This window comes from Pyrus communis, chromosome 3 (genome assembly GCF_963583255.1).
Source record: "Pyrus communis chromosome 3, drPyrComm1.1, whole genome shotgun sequence".
NCBI lineage: Eukaryota > Viridiplantae > Streptophyta > Magnoliopsida > Rosales > Rosaceae > Pyrus > Pyrus communis.
This window is the reverse complement of record NC_084805.1, coordinates 15,938,983-15,957,126: the sequence shown is the minus strand read 5'-3', so window position 1 is coordinate 15,957,126 and position 18,144 is coordinate 15,938,983. Positions and strand designations below refer to the sequence as shown.

At 38.5% G+C, this 18,144-nt stretch overlaps 2 protein-coding genes across 2 annotated transcripts; both read left to right on the top strand.

The window, feature by feature from the left end:
* The first annotated feature begins 532 nt into the window (after window positions 1-532).
* LOC137729367 (protein ALTERED PHOSPHATE STARVATION RESPONSE 1-like) lies at window positions 533-5,863 on the top strand. Its single transcript, XM_068468306.1, has 4 exons — window positions 533-2,178; window positions 2,401-2,588; window positions 3,186-3,409; window positions 4,303-5,863. Exons 1-4 carry the CDS (start codon window positions 870-872, stop codon window positions 5,045-5,047), a joined length of 2,466 nt encoding a protein of 821 aa, XP_068324407.1. The 5' UTR covers window positions 533-869; the 3' UTR covers window positions 5,048-5,863.
* A 4,439-nt stretch (window positions 5,864-10,302) lies between these two features.
* LOC137728892 (serine/threonine-protein kinase BSK1-like) lies at window positions 10,303-14,731 on the top strand. The gene is made up of 9 exons (XM_068467684.1): window positions 10,303-10,799; window positions 10,930-11,065; window positions 11,530-11,663; window positions 11,774-11,879; window positions 12,001-12,086; window positions 12,870-13,058; window positions 13,499-13,663; window positions 13,749-13,862; window positions 14,223-14,731. The coding sequence occupies exons 1-9, from the start codon at window positions 10,473-10,475 to the stop codon at window positions 14,475-14,477; spliced, it is 1,512 nt and encodes a 503-aa protein (XP_068323785.1). The 5' UTR covers window positions 10,303-10,472; the 3' UTR covers window positions 14,478-14,731.
* The last annotated feature ends 3,413 nt before the right edge of the window (window positions 14,732-18,144 follow it).

The following is an 18,144-nucleotide window of genomic DNA, read 5'->3' as shown; positions in this document are numbered from 1 at the left end:
AGAAAATTATAAGGGTATTTCCGGAATGAAACCCACGAGAAAATACGGTGGCGGCAACAAGCGTCAAACTTTCCGCCAAAGTTCCAAACCAAACACCTCCAACCCATACGAGTCTCGTTTTGTCCACTCAGTCTGCGTGGCTTTTGGTCCGAGTCCTTTTTAAGTCTTATGCCCCCCAAAATTAGAATACTTTTGAGACCTTTTCTAAACCCTTTTTTTTTTTACCTAATATTTCAAATTTCAATTAAAACTTTTTTTTCCTTTGGTCAAATTTCAGGAATTTAATAATTTGAATTTCCAATTCTGTGCTTCTCTAACCGTAATCCATCCGAAATGCTAAAAAAATCTCCCAACTAATTTGGTTGTTACGCCTTCACCAAAAGAAAGTCTGGTTGTTACCCAAATTTAAACTATATTTAAAATGAAAGACATTGCCCTAAAAAGAAAAGTACACCAAATTAAATAAAATAATTACTTTTATTAATTTATTTATACACCGACGCTCAATGCCACCAATACATACAGACTCTCTCTCTCTCTCTCTCACAAACACAAATACACTGTTCACTCTCTCTCTTCTCTTCGCTCTCTCTGCTTTCTGTGTCTCTCTGCTGCAAGCCGACGACAGACTCCGCGCTGGCAAAGATTCCCTTCTTTCCCTCTCCCTTCTCCTTTACCTTTTCTCTTATCTTCCGAACCACAAACCCTAAGCTCGAAATTTTCCCGAGAAACAGACACTAAGCCAACGGCTACCGGAATCCAATCCCAATCCCAATCCCAATCCCACCGTCATGTTTCAGCTGATCTCGACTTAACCCACTACCTATTTTCCACCGTGGACTGATAAAGTTGCCTTCTTTTTCCGCCCGATGGGCTGCACGAGCTCCAAGCTCGACGATCTTCCGGCCGTCGCCTTATGCCGGGAGCGCTGCGGCTTCCTCGACGAGGCGATTCACCAGCGCTACGCCTTCGCCGAGGCCCACATCGCTTATATACACTCCCTCAGAGGAATCGGCCGCTCTCTCCATCTATTCATCGAACAGGAGGTGGGCAATTCATCCGGATCGCCGCCCTCCCCCCACCTCAACCTCCCGCCGGCCCGAAAAGGCCAGACTAAATCCTCGCCGCCGCGCCACTCTCACTCGAATTCTAATTCTGGGTCCCATCTCCACTTTCACTCCGATTCCGACGACGATTCCGGCTCGCTCCACCACTCCGACCACTCGTCGCCCCTGCACGATACTCACCACGGCGGTCATATTGATTATATGGAGGGCGGCGTCCAGGAGGGTTTCAATTCGTACCCAGATGGGTTTATGCGCATGAATTACATGAAGAACAAAGCGACGCCTTCTGTGGTGCATCGGCAGAAACCCGTGAACCCGGAAAAAGTGTATCAATTGGGTGAATCTTCTTCTTCTTCTAATCCGTATTATGGATACCAAAACTCAAATTTTTATCCAGATGCTGTCTCTAATCCTTATTCCGAATACGGCGGTGGGTTTAACAATTACAACGGCGGGGGTGGTGGGTATAATTATGGTGGCGGGGGTGGTGGGTATACCAATTACGGTAATTCTTCTCCGCCCGTCCGTTACGGAGCACCGTCGCCACAGGCCCCAGCTTCGAGTTCGTCCAAGCCGGCTCCTCCGCCGCCACCTTCACCGCCAAGAGCTTCAGCTTGGGATTTCTTAAACCCATTCGAGGCTTACGAAAAGTCCTACTCTGTTTACACTCCGAGTCGGGACTCAAAGGAGGTGAGAGACGAAGAGGGAATTCCGGAATTGGAAGACGAGGGGTACCAGCAGGAGGTAGTGAAGGAGGTGCAGAGGGACCACAAGCATGTGGTGGATGGCGGGAGGCATTCCAAGGCTGTTCTGGACGATGAGGCAGCTGAAACGCAGCCCCCCTCCCTTTATCAAGCTCGGCCGAGTGTTGGGACCGATGGCGGTGGGGTAGAGTATGAAGTCCCTGTTGTGGAGAAGAAGATTGTGGATGAGGAGGAGAGGCGCGAGGACCGTGGCAATGGCGGAGATGCAGCTAAAGCTCGACCAGGGTCTCGAGATGCTTTTGAAGTTGCTCGAGAGATTGAGGTCCAGTTTCAGAGAGCTTCGGAGTCGGGGAACGAAATTGCCAAGATGCTCGAGGTGGGAAAGCTTCCGCATAATCGAAAACATGGTGGGTATGGGATTATACACCTTTTAATAGATTGATTTCTAAAAATTTGCTTGCTTGAATTTTGATATATCCGGGGAGTTTTAACTTTCATGCTTTTGATGTTTAGTAGTTTTAGTTCCCTAAAGTGGAAAGTTTACAGATCAGGGTTTTATATTTAATTTTGTTGAATTTGAACTCTATTAGCAGAGATTTGACTTTTGTTGTGTGGGTCTTTGTGATCAGTTTCTTCCAAGATGATGTCTTTAGTCTCTTCGCAACCTTCTACTAGCGCCGAGCCATCGACCTCAGCTGGAGTGGCTGCTCCTGCCCCATTGGGGTTCGATGAAGAATTGATGTTGAGGTCCAAAAATCTCTCTTCCACCTTACACAAGCTATATCTCTGGGAGAAGAAACTTTACAATGAAGTAAAGGTATGTTGTTTCCTCCGTTCCCATTACTGGTTACATGTTTATATGGTCATCTTGTATACTTTTGAATTTTATGAGTATGAGCCATCAGGGTTTCTTGAACAATTCAAACTTTTCTAATTATGCTTCACCAGACAATTGACTTATGATCCTTTGTTGTTCGAAAGCATTGTCGGATTACAATTTCTTTTATTTTCCTTATTCATAATTAAGTTTTGTCTTTTGTTTGTTTAAATGTGAATTTCAAATTGAGTCTCTTAATTTTCACATCTCTATATAAGGAACAATTTTCTTTTAGGTCTGACCAGAGCATGTTGGCCCTCTGAAGCCTCTTTGTTGGTATTGTGGTGTTCTCTCAAACATAGATCATGATTCGCCCACCAAAACTAGGCTACTCTCTGTCTAACAATATCTGAATAAATTATGGCAAAGTTCTCTTTTGATTCAAGCATTAACCGAAATGAGCTTGACTAGGTCTTTTGCTGATTTACTCTTCCTTCACTTATAATTTAAACCACCAGGCATACTCAACATTTCTTCTAATTTCTGTCTATGTTAGTTGTGACCCTATAACAAGTTTTCATGCCTATAATTTTTCAGGCTGAGGAAAAGATGCGGGTGATCCATGACAGGAAGGTTCGTAAGTTGAAGCATTTAGATGAAAGGGGCGCAGAAGCTCATAAAGTTGATAAAACTCGAACTTTAACAAGGAGTCTGTCCACAAAAATCAAAATTGCAATTCAAGTGGTAGACAAGATATCTGTGACTATAAATAAGATCAGGGATGAAGAATTATGGCCGCAACTAAATGAATTGATTCAGGGGTATGTCCATCTTCCAATTTCTGTGGCACTTTGTATGTTTCACGTTCCTTAATGAGGGGTAAAGTCATAGTCAATCTTACCTATATCATGATCTTATAGGTTTCGTCATATCTTAATATATTTTCTGGACCTTCTAATTGCTAATCCTTGATGTTTGACAAATTAATTTATCGATTGAATAATTAGCTCCGTGTAGCACAAGTGGTGAGGGGGGTGGGAAAAAGGGTTAGAACTGTAATAGATTAAAGGAATTGGTCAGGTCCATTGGTACTTGTATTTTATTGTTGTGCTAAGACTTCTTGAAGACGAAGAATGGAATTTTAAGAATTAGGCTTGGTTAGAGAATAGAAGTATTCAAGCTAGAAAGAGACGCAGAAGCAACCATTAGAAGAGCGAAAAATCTTAATCAAAGTTTCTTTATGATTTTTGTAATTTGATGGTTTTATCCACATCGAGAACTGCATGTTACAACAACAACAACAACAACAACAACAAAGCCTTATCGCACTGAGTGGGGTCAGCTGTATGAATCCTAGAATGCCACTGTGCTTGGTTTTGTGCTAAGTCTTCCGTTAGCTCCAAGTCTTCCTAGGTCTTCCTCTACTTCTTTTGCCCTGAGTGAGAACCGCATGTATGGCTTCCAAATACCCTTGTGACCTCAAAATTATGAAATAGGCTCTTTAAGTCTCATACTATCTCTTGGTGTCTTGAACAAGACCTACCTATATAAGGTTCCTAATAAGAATTAAGGTGCCTCCAGTAATCCATGAATCTCATTTTGGCAATAGGAAAGATTGGCTATTTACGCAAAGATTGCTTTGTTGGAAATTGTATACTTTATGGATGCAATAGTCATGTCACATGTCTAATTCTTTTATTTTCTCACACTTCAGGTTAACCAGGATGTGGAAATGTATGCTCGAATGTCATAGTAGCCAGTGCCAAACGATTAGAGAAGCCAGAGGTTTAGGTCCTATCGGATCTGGAAAAAAGCGTAATGATGTTCATCTTGATGCCACTTTGCAGCTGGAACATGCGCTTATTAATTGGACTTTCAGATTCTCTACTTGGATTAGTGCACAGAAGGGATATGTACGAGCGTTGAACAAGTGGCTTTTAAAATGTCTTCTGTATGAACCGGAAGAAACAGCGGACGGAATAGTTCCCTTTTCACCTGGTAGGATAGGTGCACCCCCAATTTTCGTAATATGTAACCAGTGGTCACAGGCTTTGGAGAATGTATCGGAAAGGGAGGTGGTTGAGTCAATGCGTATTTTCACCATGAGTGTGCTTCAGACTTGGGAACAAGATAAACTTGAAATGCGCCAGAGGATGGTGGCACGCAAGGATCCAGAGAAACAAGTTAAGAACTTGGATAGAAAAGACCAAAAAATACAGAAGGAAATTCAGGCATTAGACAAGAAAATTGTGCTAGCATCAGGGGACGGTGACGGTCTCTCGGTTGCTGGACAGATTGTATATCAGAGTGACACTAGAAATAGTACTTTACAGGCTAGTCTGCAACGCATTTTTGAGGCGATGGAAAGGTTCACTGATAGCTCTACAAAAGTATATGAGGAGCTTTTGCAACGTAATGAAGAAGAAAGGCTTGCTAGAGCGGGTGAGAGAGTTTCGTAGGTCTCTGCAGTTCGATGGAGTTACGACCATCCCCTTTCAGCCATCTAGGTGAAGGATTTGGAAGCTCTTTGAGAAAATTGCATTCCTTGGAGAAAGCTTTGCCTCCACTCTTCGCCTGTAATAGCTGAGTAAGCCATACTTGTGGGCCTGTGGCTTTACATCGACGGTGCAAGATGGTTGACTCTACAGTTTTAATTTAATGAGACAGCCAGCACAGTTGATGCACAACTTACACAAGCTAAAGACGAAGGGCAAGCCCAAGGTAAGTTATGGCCGATTATAAATCAGCTTGGTCCACTGCCCGACAGCAGAAATGATTCTAATGCCGGTTCTGGCCAAAGTATTCGCTGAAGTGATGGTTGCTTGTGCCATCAATCGTGTTATGAGTGATTCCCACTGCCTATGAATCAGCCAAGTCTACTTTCCGCAGAGGTTGGGGCGCATTTCTTGACATAAAATTTGCAATTTGCAGCGTAGGAGCGACATGGAAACAAGGGCTGGAGCTGCTTTCGCAAATCAAAAGTGCGAATTTTGCACAACTGGGGGCCAAAATAATTCAAGTACGCAGATGTCCTTTTCGGTTTTGTGATGGCGATGTGTTTCGGCGTAGTATTAGTCTCCGTGTGGGCTGCTTTGAGCGACGCAAGTCCCGTATGTGCCCAGAAAATAATTGAGATAAATTTGTATAAAGAATTCATTTTCATTCCTCCTCTTTCTTTTACAGCATGTCGTTTGTATCAATGATTGTACATACAACCTTTGGCAAAATTCAAAGTGACAGCAACATTTAATAAGAAACGAACCGGGTTAATTTTATTTTGCATTCGGCCGGTGTTCGTCGAGCGCGATTGGATGTCGATGCTATGTGTGGATCAGTGATTACCACCAAGTGTGAAATGCAACTGTAAAGCAAAAGTTGGTTTTGGTTTTGGACATTTTTGGATGTGATTGGGCCATTTCTCTTGACGTATGCTTCCCCAGCAGCCACACTTGCGTAATTTCGCAGAAAACTGAGATTATTTGCAAGTGATTACATTAATTAAAGATTAAGATTGATGGAAAGTCCCAAGATGTAATGTAAAATCTCACTTTAATTAAACAGGTTCATGCTAATCTTCGAATGGGACTGCATTAATAAAGCTTATGATCCGTCTGCATCCAATACGACTTGACATTGTGCCAAAAGTCGTATGGACTATTCTACGATCCTTACAACACAGGCAGCCATCTTGGGTTTGCCCTTGACATTTTTCCGTTAATTAATTTTGGTTGTTGATGCATGAGGAATTTTCATGTGCATGTAGACTGTTCTTGATGGCATGCATTAACGTTAAATAAGTCTACATGCGCATGGTTGATTCTCTCATTGTCATTTTGGATTTGTTTTGTAATAAATCCATTATGATCACATGTCAGAACTCAGAATCAATCTACATGCGTCATAATTGACTGTAACATTTTTTTTTTTTTTTTCTAAAACGATAGTGATTTTTATTAACCAAAGAGAACGATTACAACGGTGCCACATGGGTGTGTTTTCTCCAATGACCAATACATTGAATTGGAAATAATTTGCTCAAACAAACGTAATCAGTAAACCCCTACATGGCTATCACAAGCAACAAACACAAGACCGTTGCTAATACAAATCTATCATAAAAAGTGATAGTTGCAAAAGAATTATACGGGGCACACAAAAGTCATTGCCACCAAACGAAACGAAACCACATCAAGCCATAGTTGATAGGCGATGACACATCACTCACTAGGAGAGACAACAATCGCTAAAAGCGGTACAAACAACAAAACTACTCTAAGAACTCCGTTAACATTGACCTTTTGAGTTTGTTTTGTAATGAAATTTCTTAAGCCCAGCATAAGCACGTCAGTTGTCCAACACTCCCCACAACATACGAGCGTCCGCACAAGATTCCGTGATCCCAAAATTTTTATTATTATTTTTTTACTATTATTAGTGAGAGGGAGGAGAATTCGAAACTAGAGAATACTAAGGAAACTCTTTCAATAGTGGAACTCTCTATGGATTTTCTAGCATCTCATGTTTTTTACACAATATTTTATACTGTTGGCACATGAATTGATGTTAAGTTATGAGATGACAGAGAATCAATGGAGAGTCTCACTTTAATCATGTATCCTTAGCATTTCTCTTGAAACTATTACAATAATTTAGAGAATAGAGGAGTTACGAACCCGGGATGCATAGGTAAAATCCAACACTCCATTCACTAAACTATTAGACCACATGCATCCCAAATTACCATATAAATAAAATGGGTTTTCCCAACACACCCTTGTACAACTAGAAAATGACAATAAAAGCTTGTGATTAACATGAGTAATTAGCAATTTTTAATAGCTCTTCGATTGCCTAAACTTATTCTCTTTTTGCGAGTGGAAGCAAAAGCAATGGAGGAACCAACAACTACCACAACTACCACTCCCAACCAGTCCTCTCTCAATTTCACCAGGTGTGTTGAAAATCTCTTTTTACTTGTTTGTTCTTTTCTCCTTTGGCAACCTTGCAGGATTTGATGATAGAGATGATTTTTGGTACAAAACTTTGCTGGTAGTATTGAGTTTCACCCAATAATTTCAATTTTTTTTTTTTTTTTTTTTTTTTTTTGTAAATTCAAATTTTATTGTGAGAGAGAGAGAGAGAGAGACTAGCAGTTCAAAGGGAGTTGCGAACAACTAGAACATGAGCTGAGGAAACCCCTCAAAAGAACAACACCCTAGCTTCAAGGAAGATCATTTTTTGTTTTTGTCAAACGATAGATTTTGTTAGTTATTGGAAGAAGACTTTTGGTCCATAGGGATCAATTACTTCTAATAAAACTAATTGGCTCATTGCCACTTACTTCTAATTGGAGGTTCTATCCTATATAAATTTAATTGGTAATGTGAAAAATAATCAAAATTGACATTTTTCTCATTGTAGTTAAGTGACTCGATGAAAATTGCAATGTAACTGTCACTTTTACATCTTAAATTTACATATCTTTGTTAAAATGCTCTTAGAGAAAGAGATTCGAACATCAATACAAAACGTTATCACACTGTTCTGACTAACAGAATATACAAATATAGAATGCCACTACTAAACAAAACAATTATAGCCGAATGATGCCTACATTGAATCAAACTGTTAAACACATTAAGTGGCATACCATGATTTGTCTCCACAAAGCAATATTGGAGCTTTATGTGAAAGAATATATGATTTCAATTGGATACTACACTTAATACACATCTATATATATTCCCCTTGTTTGGTCAAATATATATATGCCCCTTATTCAAAGGGGTCCCAGTATTTTTAAAAATGAAGATTAGTTGTGAAGTTCATTCTATATCGAACTTTAAAGATTCAAATTATTTATTTTTAAGTTGCACTCATAGATCATTCTTGTAAATTATTAACTAAATCGAAAATGTGTGAGGTATATAATTGAGTTCAAAAAATTGACAAACACAATATTCTATGAAATATTGAAATTTCATCTTGACAATTAAATAAGTAAATAGTTTCGAATTGAATTGATATTTTTGTAAAAATGACCTATGAATGGAGACTCAAAAAATAACCAGTTCGAATATTTGAAATTGATGTGACGTGGATCGCACAAGTAGTCATTTTTTATTTTATTTTATTTTTATAAATGAAATCCCTTTTAACAACAGAACAAGTTGTGGTATACATCTATCATGTTGCAAAAGAACAAAAGCAAAAGAAGAAAAAGCAATAGAGGACAACTTAAGTACTGCAAAAAATCAATTGGCTTTTCTTATATAAATCAATTTGTAGGTCAATTATGTTGCAAAATTAACAGGCCGTGAGATTCTCCGTTTGTTCTAAACACCTATATTAAATTTGAGAAAACCAAATAAGAGGAGTTTTTGCTTGATTCTGCAATTTTCCCTTAACTGTCTCTATTTTTTATTTATTTATTTTGTGGTCAACTATTCCAGGAAATTTGGTATTTGTTTAAACATGTTTTCTTCTGTTTTTCCTTTGTAGTACTATCTGATTATAAACCACCCCAGTTGGGGATAGTTTAAATGATGGCATCAAATTATAAATCTAATTTAAGAGGGGCAAATCTTGTGTGGTTTAAGGAAAATTATAAATAAATTACATAAAATATTAACAGAAATTACAAAGATTAATGTAATCTTGCAATCCTAACACAATTTCTCATTTTGAATGATATAGGTCATTGTAAAATTGATAAGTAAGATTATAGGAAAATTGCAATAGATCCCAATAAAACTTCATGATCAAACCTTGTTTAATCAAAATTGTAGCATTAATCCGGCAAAAATGAAAGTAAAAAGATGCTCAAATTGCATTTCTTTTCGAAAATTCGAAAAAATAGATTACTGAAAGTGATAATTAGAAATTTAACACTTATGTCATAAAAGATCAGTATTCAAATCATAAGAAAGAGATTATCTTCGGATCCCTTCTGCCTAATCCTCATCATCAAACAATCTGAGCTCTTGAAATTGATCCAACGGCTAAACACACAGGCCAACTTTAAAAGTTATAATAATTTTAGCTGTTGGATCAAATTTTAAGGATCCAGATTGTTTGCTGAGGAGAATTAGGTGGATCCATTTCCTGAATCACAAATGTTGATGTGGAAAGGTGCTCCTGTTGCCCTCAATCTAATAAAACTCTTTCTGTTTTTGGAGATTTGAAAAAAAAAAAAACACATTACCAAAGGAGATTAGTGACAAATACGGATGGGAAAACGTAAAACTATCACTAAAAACTTGCATAATATCTCATCAAAACTTCATAAAAACAAGATTAATATTGTTAGAATGTTTACATTGACGCAGAAGGGTGCGTGTTGCGTCCATATCATTTTCTTCGCATAAGGAAATCCAATAAAGCTATATCTTTTTAGGGAAAATTTAAACAATCAAATTACCAATAAACAAAAAAAAAAAATGTGGGAGGTCTTAGATTTGATGCTTTGAGCTGGTGAGTCAACTTGACTGTGATTATAGTTAGGGTGGAACTCTCCATAGCCTTTTTGGGCTCAAAAACGATGAAGAACCATGATTTACCACAAGTTATCTCAATTTTTAAAAAAATGAAAAAAAAAAAAAAAAAATACCAAAAGTGATTAGTGAAAATAATGGAAGGGTAGTAACTAATTAAACTGTAGCAACTAGAAAATGCTTTAATTACCATAACCTCTAACATTAAACCGCCAGGAAACTCTCTCTCCTCTCTCTCTCTCTCTCTCTCCCCCCTTCCAACCCACTAGGCACTCCAAAGCAGCGGCAGCAGGGAACCAGCTCAAGGTTTTCCTCTAAAAAGCTTCCATCTTTCCAACTCCAAGAAGCTCAAAATCTCACTGAAATTCAAACCCCCACAGAAAACCAAGTCATGGGTTGCTGTGAATCCAAAGTTTCAGAGAAACAACCACCAGAGAAAATCCAAACCCAGCAACTAGCTCACAACAGCCGGAATCCGACCCACCACCCGAATCCCACCTCAGGATCCGACCCAGAAACCGGCGGAGCCCCACCCTTCTCCGAATTCTCCTTTGCTGACCTCAAAGCCGCCACCAACAACTTCAGCTCTGACTACATAGTCTCTGAGAGTGGCGAGAAGGCCCCAAATCTTGTTTACAAGGGTCGGCTGCAGAACCGCCGTTGGATCGCCGTCAAGAAGTTCACCAAGATGGCGTGGCCTGATCCCAAGCAGTTTGCGGTGAGCTTTTTTTTTTTTTTTGGTGTGCTTTTGCTTCATTTGGGTTTTTGAGTTTTTGCTATTTTTGGTGGGTTTTCAATCGTTTTGTGAATTCAACCTGTGAAATGATTTGTGGGTTTTGGTTCTGCAGGAGGAAGCTTGGGGTGTTGGGAAGCTGCGGCATCGGCGGCTTGCGAATTTGATTGGGTATTGCTGTGATGGGGATGAGAGGCTGCTAGTTGCCGAGTACATGCCTACTGATACTTTAGCTAAGCATTTGTTCCACTGTATGTCAACCAAAATCTATCATTTTTTTGGTTTTTTGTCTTTTGGCTTTAGCTGTTGTATCAAGAATGCTACTTTTTAGCTTAGCTTCTAAGATTTCTGAATGACCCTTTTGTGAAGTACCTCCAAACATATAGTTTTTAAACAATCAATGAAATGCAAGATGTCATTCACATTAGTTTTCTGTAACATGAAACAGTTAGGCCATTAATCTTACCTCGTAGTAGTGCTAATGCTAGATGATGTTTAACATTGCCTTTCATTTGGAGGAGTCGTGGTGAGGTGTGGTTTTTACTTTTTAGTATAGTTTTCTATCTAATGTGGCTGTACTGTCTTGTCTTCGTACTGCTAATTTCTTAAGGTTTGCATAAGCAATCAATTCAACGTTTGAGTTTTGTTCCTCCAAATTGAGAATTAGTGGCTGTATTTGTCGAAGATTAATTTTTGGTCTCTGCTTTTCATACAGGGGAGAATCAAACCATTGAGTGGGCCATGCGTTTAAGAGTGGCTCTTTATATTGCTGAAGCTTTAGATTATTGTAGTACTGAGGGCCGTCCGTTATACCATGATTTGAATGCTTATAGGGTTCTCTTTGACGAGGTATTCCTTTTTCAGATTTGATCATCTCAGTTAAAAATATATGTATTTTCAATCATGTCTGTGTCCATTACTATTTAGGGTGATAATATAGTATTTGGATGGACTTGTAGGATGGTGATCCTCGCCTTTCATGTTTTGGCTTGATGAGAAATAGTAGGGATGGGAAGAGTTACAGCACAAATCTCGCTTACACGCCGCCTGAATATTTAAGAAACGGTAATAACTTCTCTACTCTAAATACTGCGCATCCGTTTGATTATTTTTCTTGTTACTATATCTGAAGGACTTTTCCTGCTTGAGATGTGCTGACTTTACTGGTTGTTTATTTACAATGTAGGAAGAGTAACTCCAGAAAGTGTTGTTTATAGCTTTGGCACTGTCCTTCTAGATCTGCTAAGTGGGAAGCACATCCCTCCAAGTCATGTAAGTGGGGTGCTGTATAATATGTCGGATGCACATTTTACAGTTAGTGTGTCCTACACCGTTGCTTGTTTATGCAAACTAGAGCCTTTAGTACTATAGTCATCTTGGAGTGTGACAATTTTTAGTTATCGCTCAAAGTTGAAATTAATTGATTACAAATATGCTGTAGTGGATCTGCTTATATTAAACTTGATTGTTGGGATATGATATGCATAAATATCTTTGTGTATTCAAGCTCTCCTGCATATTGGATTTGAGCATCAGTTGTCTTCGTAACTTCCGTATCTTATAGGAAACAAATAATCAGCAAACAAAATCCCTCTTTAACTTGATTCCTTCTCCATATCATTTGCCCATCTTGATACTTGATGTTATTCATCACACAACACTACCTTCATTTTATCTAATTGCAAAACTGGTTCCATGGTTTTCCTAAATTTGCATAATTATAAATTTCAATTTATTTTTCGTTTCATTACATGAGAAGTGTTTTCTTCACTATCAACTTGGTGTCTAAATTATGAAGTCAGTACTTCAATATGCTGGGTGTGTCCTCCGTCGTGCGATTTGACTTGTTTACCAGTTTCTGTTATTATCTAGAGTTAACCATCATGTAAGATAATCATACTTCACAGTGTTTACATTGATGGAAAACATTGATAAGTATGTATATTTGTTTTGTAATTTACGTCAGTTCTACTTAAGGTGTAGGATGACATGTTTAATGCTGGCTTCTTTTAGAACATACTCTAGTATTTAAATGATTTAAATTCATGCAAACAGGCTCTTGATATGATACGAGGGAAAAATATCATTCTGTTAATGGATTCACATTTGGAGGGGAAATTTTCTACAGAGGAAGCAACAGTAGTTGTTAATCTTGCCTCTCAATGTCTCCAATATGAACCTAGAGAGCGGCCTAATACAAAGGACCTTGTTGCAACACTTTCTCCACTGCAGACCAAACCTGATGTAAGAGGCTTTCCCTTTTGGATTATTAAATTGTCCAGTTTATGAAGTAAGCTGTTATTCTTTTCTCAGTGCTTTGTTCGTGGTTTTGTACTTTTGACTTAGCATGTCCCTGGCACAAGCTGTTTATTGATGGCTTAGTGTGGCCGAGTCCAAAAGGAATCACTTTACACTATTTTTGAAGTAGTGGATACCCATGGACTGGAAAATGATGCGTGCACAGGGCATATTTGGATTGTAGCGGCATCCTTGCCTTAGCCGATGCCTTTTTAACTTCAGGCATTCCCCCGTGGTGCATCCACATATTCTTACATGGCCAAAACTTTGTTGATCTGATGACCTAATAGGGGATCATATATGATCTATACTCGGTCATGCTTGTAAGATGATAAAGGAGGACTACTTCACAAGAAGAATCTAATTACGAAGATTCTGGATTGCAGGTTCCATCTTATGTCATGCTTGGGATTCCAAAGCATGAGGAAGCCCCTTCAACCCCACAACGTCCCCTCTCTGCTATGGGTGATGCCTGCTCTCGGATGGACCTCACAGCAATCCATCAGATCTTGGTTATGACGCACTACAGAGATGATGAAGGAACCAATGAGGTAGTTAAGTGGTACTAGGGCATCATGCATATCCTGTTCAATCAATTTATGCTAAGAGATCTTTTTTGAATTTGGATGGCTTCAGTTATCTTTCCAAGAGTGGACTCAACAGATGAGAGACATGTTGGAGGCAAGGAAGCGAGGGGATTATGCATTCCGGGACAAAGATTTTAAAGGTGCCATTGACTGTTACTCCCAGGTATAACTTTGTTGTTTGCACATGCGTGTGTATTTTTTATTTTTATTCTTGTGTGCTGGAATTACGCGAACAGGTTGACAGAACTTTTGACTCGGAACCATTCCACCAGTAAATTATGTCATAAGAGTGGAAAAGTTTCTGGCCCCAACTGTTAGTCTTACCATGTTTGCTTTTCTGATATAACTGTTTCGAATCAAATTACTGCTGCTGCAGTCGTTCATACTTGCTGATTAGCATAGCTGTTCAAGGCATTTTTGTTTTATTTCGGAGTTAAGGATGGGCTCAGCGAGTTATAATCTTGAACTATGGCCTTGAGTAGTGATGCTCACTGAAGTCATTCCTTTTGTTTTTTGGGCGCAGTTCATAGATGTTGGAACTATGGTGTCGCCAACTGTTTTTGCGCGACGCAGTTTATGCTACCTGTTAAATGAGCAACCAGATGCTGCCCTTCGAGATGCAATGCAAGCGCAATGTGTTTATCCAGACTGGCCCACAGCCTTCTACATGCAATCGGTTGCTCTAGCCAAGCTAGACATGCACAAGGATGCTGCTGACATGTTAAACGAAGCAACTGCGCTAGAAGAAAAGAGGCAACGAGGAGGCCGGGGATCGTGAGGATCAACTCTGTGTAATAACTAATAAGTGATAGTACATTTACCATTACCAATTGACAATTGTTGTTGAGGCTACCCATAATTTGTATAAAATCTGAGCTGGGAATCCAATTTGTCTTTACCATTGAGAATGTATTTACACAGAACCGCCCTTCTGTTGCACTAGTGAATGTTTGCCTCTCTCCCATGCCAAAATCTTTCCCGGGCAATTAGTTCCAGTGAGTCAATTTGTTGCTAGATGAATTAAATCTAAACATTAAAAACTTCTTTTCGTGTTTGTTTTTCCAGGGCTTCAAGGACGACGTGTTAGTGAAAACTCGAACATACCCTTTTAAGCATATTTGTAAAATGCCATTACATAATGCTAACGGATGTTCAATTTTTAAAACGATATGTATTTTTTTGAAACTTTTTAAAAGGGCGATACCAGTTCGGAATCAACTCCAAGGGAAGTCGGCAAGGGGGAGGCATTGGACAAGCTACAGTGGGCCTCAACTTGTGTTGGTTTAAGTTTACTAGTTTTAAGTTTAGTTGTTTGGTTTGGATTAAGCAAGACGAAGCCAAAAATTTAACTAAGAAGGGGTACTTTAAAAAATTTGAGCTCCTTTTTTGGACAAATAAAGCTAGTTCTTTTACAAATGTTGAAAAAATTAATTACAAAATGCCTAATTTTATTACTCTATTGTCTAATTTTGTCTTTAATTGTTGACAATCTAATGCTCATTTGTACTAATTAACCAAATGCATGCAACTCAACAAGGTTTAGACATTAGTGCGTGAGAAAAATATACAAGACAGAGGGGCATTTAAAAACTAAAAGAGGATTTTCACTATTTTAATATGATTAATTGAATAATCTGCAAAGCAAAAAAAATGGGAATGATTAATTGAATAATTTGTAATGGGAAAAAAAAAAAAAAAAAAGAGATGAGAGGGGGCATGTGCCCCCCACTGGACCTTACCTCCCTTCGTCCATGGAATTAAGTTTAAGTTTTTTCATTAGACCGATACACTCAATTATGTATGACTTTCGGTTATGTTAATAAATGTCCAATGATTTATTCGTTGTTTGTTTGGTTGCCATTGTAAGTAGATTAGAACCCCAAAACCTGGAACTTTTCTAGGGTATTACACTTTCAAGCACACATTTCTGTTGCTTCCACACTGTCTACAAGTTAGGAATGCCCAAAAGCCAGCTACTGTTGTTGTGTTTTTGACGCAGATATAAAGGAAACAAGGATTCAAACACCTTGAAAGGGTGAGGATGTGTAGTCCCGCATCGCAAAGTTAAAAAACTTTGTAAGGGCTCATAAGGATTTGGGCCGACTCCTTTATAGTTAATTGGTTTTAGGCTATAACCTTAACTTAAAAAATTGCCTCCTTCAACCTGTCTTAATTTGCAGACCACGACCATGTGTCATTGTCGTTATCTATGACAGACGTTGGGGACATGGGCGAAGTTACATGGGGACAAGGAGGGGCGGCCGCCCCTTTTATCGCCTTGCGCTACTACACTGCTTCTGTGTTTTATGCTTTGCTACTTCTTTTGCATTTTATTTTTTAAATACTCAGGCCAAAACCATGTTGTTTTGGTCCTAGAATAAAAAAAGCGTAGAACGGCGTCGTTACGGAGGGCTACGGTAAGACTGCCATTATTCAAGAGTCTATTAAAGTTGTTTCAGAGTATGAGGGAATTGGGTGTGCAGATAAGTTTCAAGTCCTATGAGGCTCTATTTAAGGCCATTATGCGCCACAACCGGCATATGATGGCCAAGAGGTATTTTAATGCAATGTTGAATGGGAATAGAACCCAATATGCATATTGATAAGTCACATGCATAAGGTGTTTGACGAAACACCGCACTTAACCGTCTCTCTCTTGAATCCCATGCTCAAAAGCTATGGTAGAGAGAATTGATGGGAAGATACATTGAATCTCTTCCATAACATGATATTTGAGTCAAGAAGCATTGATGAAAAGCCCGATAATTTTACCATTCCCATTGCTCTGAAGACGTGTGCAAGGTTAAGGCACTCACATATGAGAAAGGGTTTTTTTAAAACAAACGGTCCTTGAGATTGATCAAACTCATCATTTTGGTCCCTCACTTTCAAAATCAATCAATGTCGTCCTGATATTCACTACGGAACATCAATTTGGTCCTTTAGTTAAGATTCCGTGTTAATTTTTATACGGGGCCCACAAATCCAATGAAATGATGACATGTGGATTACACAAAATAAAAGTTTTTATTGCAAATGGTCGCTGATATTGATCCAACCCCTCATTTTGGTCCCTGAGTTTCAAAAATCGATAAATTTGGTCCCTGACTTTCAATACCGCACGTCAATTTAATCATTCCGTTAAAGTTCTGTCAATATTTTTTGTCCCACTAATTCAATGATATGGTGCCACGTGAATTAACTATAAGAAACTATTTTTTTAAGATTTAAAACTAAAAGTAAAATAAGAGATTGAAAACCAAAACTAAAAGAAAAAAAATAAGTAATCATCATCTTCATTAGGGTATGCTAAAAAAAGAAAAGGAAGGCACTATGACACCACTAAAGTACTTGGCCTCCTGAACTCACTCCTTATTCTTTCTAGTTAGTTATAATCTTATCAACTTTGAATTGAATTTGGATTCGATTTTATCGAATTTAGATTGAATTTTTTTTTTCCAATTGGGGTTGTGGGATGCGAGAAAAATGTCAACGCGGAATACTCGTACATTGGTTCACTCTTAAAAAAAAATAGTTTCTTATAGTTCATCCACGTGGAGCCATATTGATGAACTTTTAACGGAATGACTAAATTGATGTGCGATAGTGAAAGTCAGGGACTAAATTCATCGATTTTTGAAACTCAGGGACCAAAATGAGGGGTTGAACCAATGTCAGAGATCATTTGCGATAAAAACCCTTATTTTGTGTAATCCACGTGTCATCATTTTATTGGATTTGTGGGTCCCACTTACAAACTAATAGAATAGTTGATAGAATCTTAACGGAAGGACCAAATTGATGTGGGGTAGTGAATGTTAATAACGACATTTATTGATTTTGAAAGTGAGGGACCAAAATGATGAGTTTGATCAATCTCAGGGACCATTTGTAATAAAAACTGTATGAGAAAATAATACATGTGTTTGTGAAGAAACATGACAAGGTTGCATTGAATATGTTTGTGGGTTATGTGGTTGATTGAATTGTATCCCAAATGCGGAGAAATGGGTGAGACTGTGAAAGTATTTAACGAGTTTTCGCAACTGAATCTGTTTTAATGGAGCTTGACAAAAAGAAGGCAGATGCTTCTATCCTTTAATAGCCCTCCCCTTGAGAATTCCTAGCTTTGCCATTGGTAGGGGAGAAGGTGTATTACTCAGTCTCATTGACGGAATGGCAAAACAAACTTATATTCGCAATAATGGTACTAAATAAGCAGAGCAAGTGTGCATTGGCTTCTTTATCTTAGCTACAAGAAAAGGAGGTGCATTTTCTTTAATTTGTGTCTACCCCATCTACATTATTATGAATTTTCTGGGTGTCTGAATGATCTTATTGCAAGAAGCAAGGAACGCCATATCATAGACTTGAACACATTTTTTTAGTCTCTATTGCCCCTCTAACAGGTAGACCGTCAACATATATTTACTAAGTAAAGCATG

What these genes read in the sequence shown, in the direction of transcription:
- LOC137729367 (XM_068468306.1), top strand. Translation starts at nt 870, where the DNA reads ATGGGCTGCACGAGCTCCAAGCTCGACGATCTTCCGGCCGTCGCCTTA. An exon ending in TCCGCATAATCGAAAACATG is followed by an intron (nt 2,179 to 2,400) that starts GTGGGTATGGGA and finishes CTTTGTGATCAG; the next exon opens with TTTCTTCCAAGATGATGTCT. An exon ending in AACTTTACAATGAAGTAAAG is followed by an intron (nt 2,589 to 3,185) that starts GTATGTTGTTTC and finishes ATAATTTTTCAG; the next exon opens with GCTGAGGAAAAGATGCGGGT.
- LOC137728892 (XM_068467684.1), top strand. Translation starts at nt 10,473, where the DNA reads ATGGGTTGCTGTGAATCCAAAGTTTCAGAGAAACAACCACCAGAGAAA. An exon ending in AGCTAAGCATTTGTTCCACT is followed by an intron (nt 11,066 to 11,529) that starts GTATGTCAACCA and finishes CTTTTCATACAG; the next exon opens with GGGAGAATCAAACCATTGAG. An exon ending in GCCTGAATATTTAAGAAACG is followed by an intron (nt 11,880 to 12,000) that starts GTAATAACTTCT and finishes TTTACAATGTAG; the next exon opens with GAAGAGTAACTCCAGAAAGT.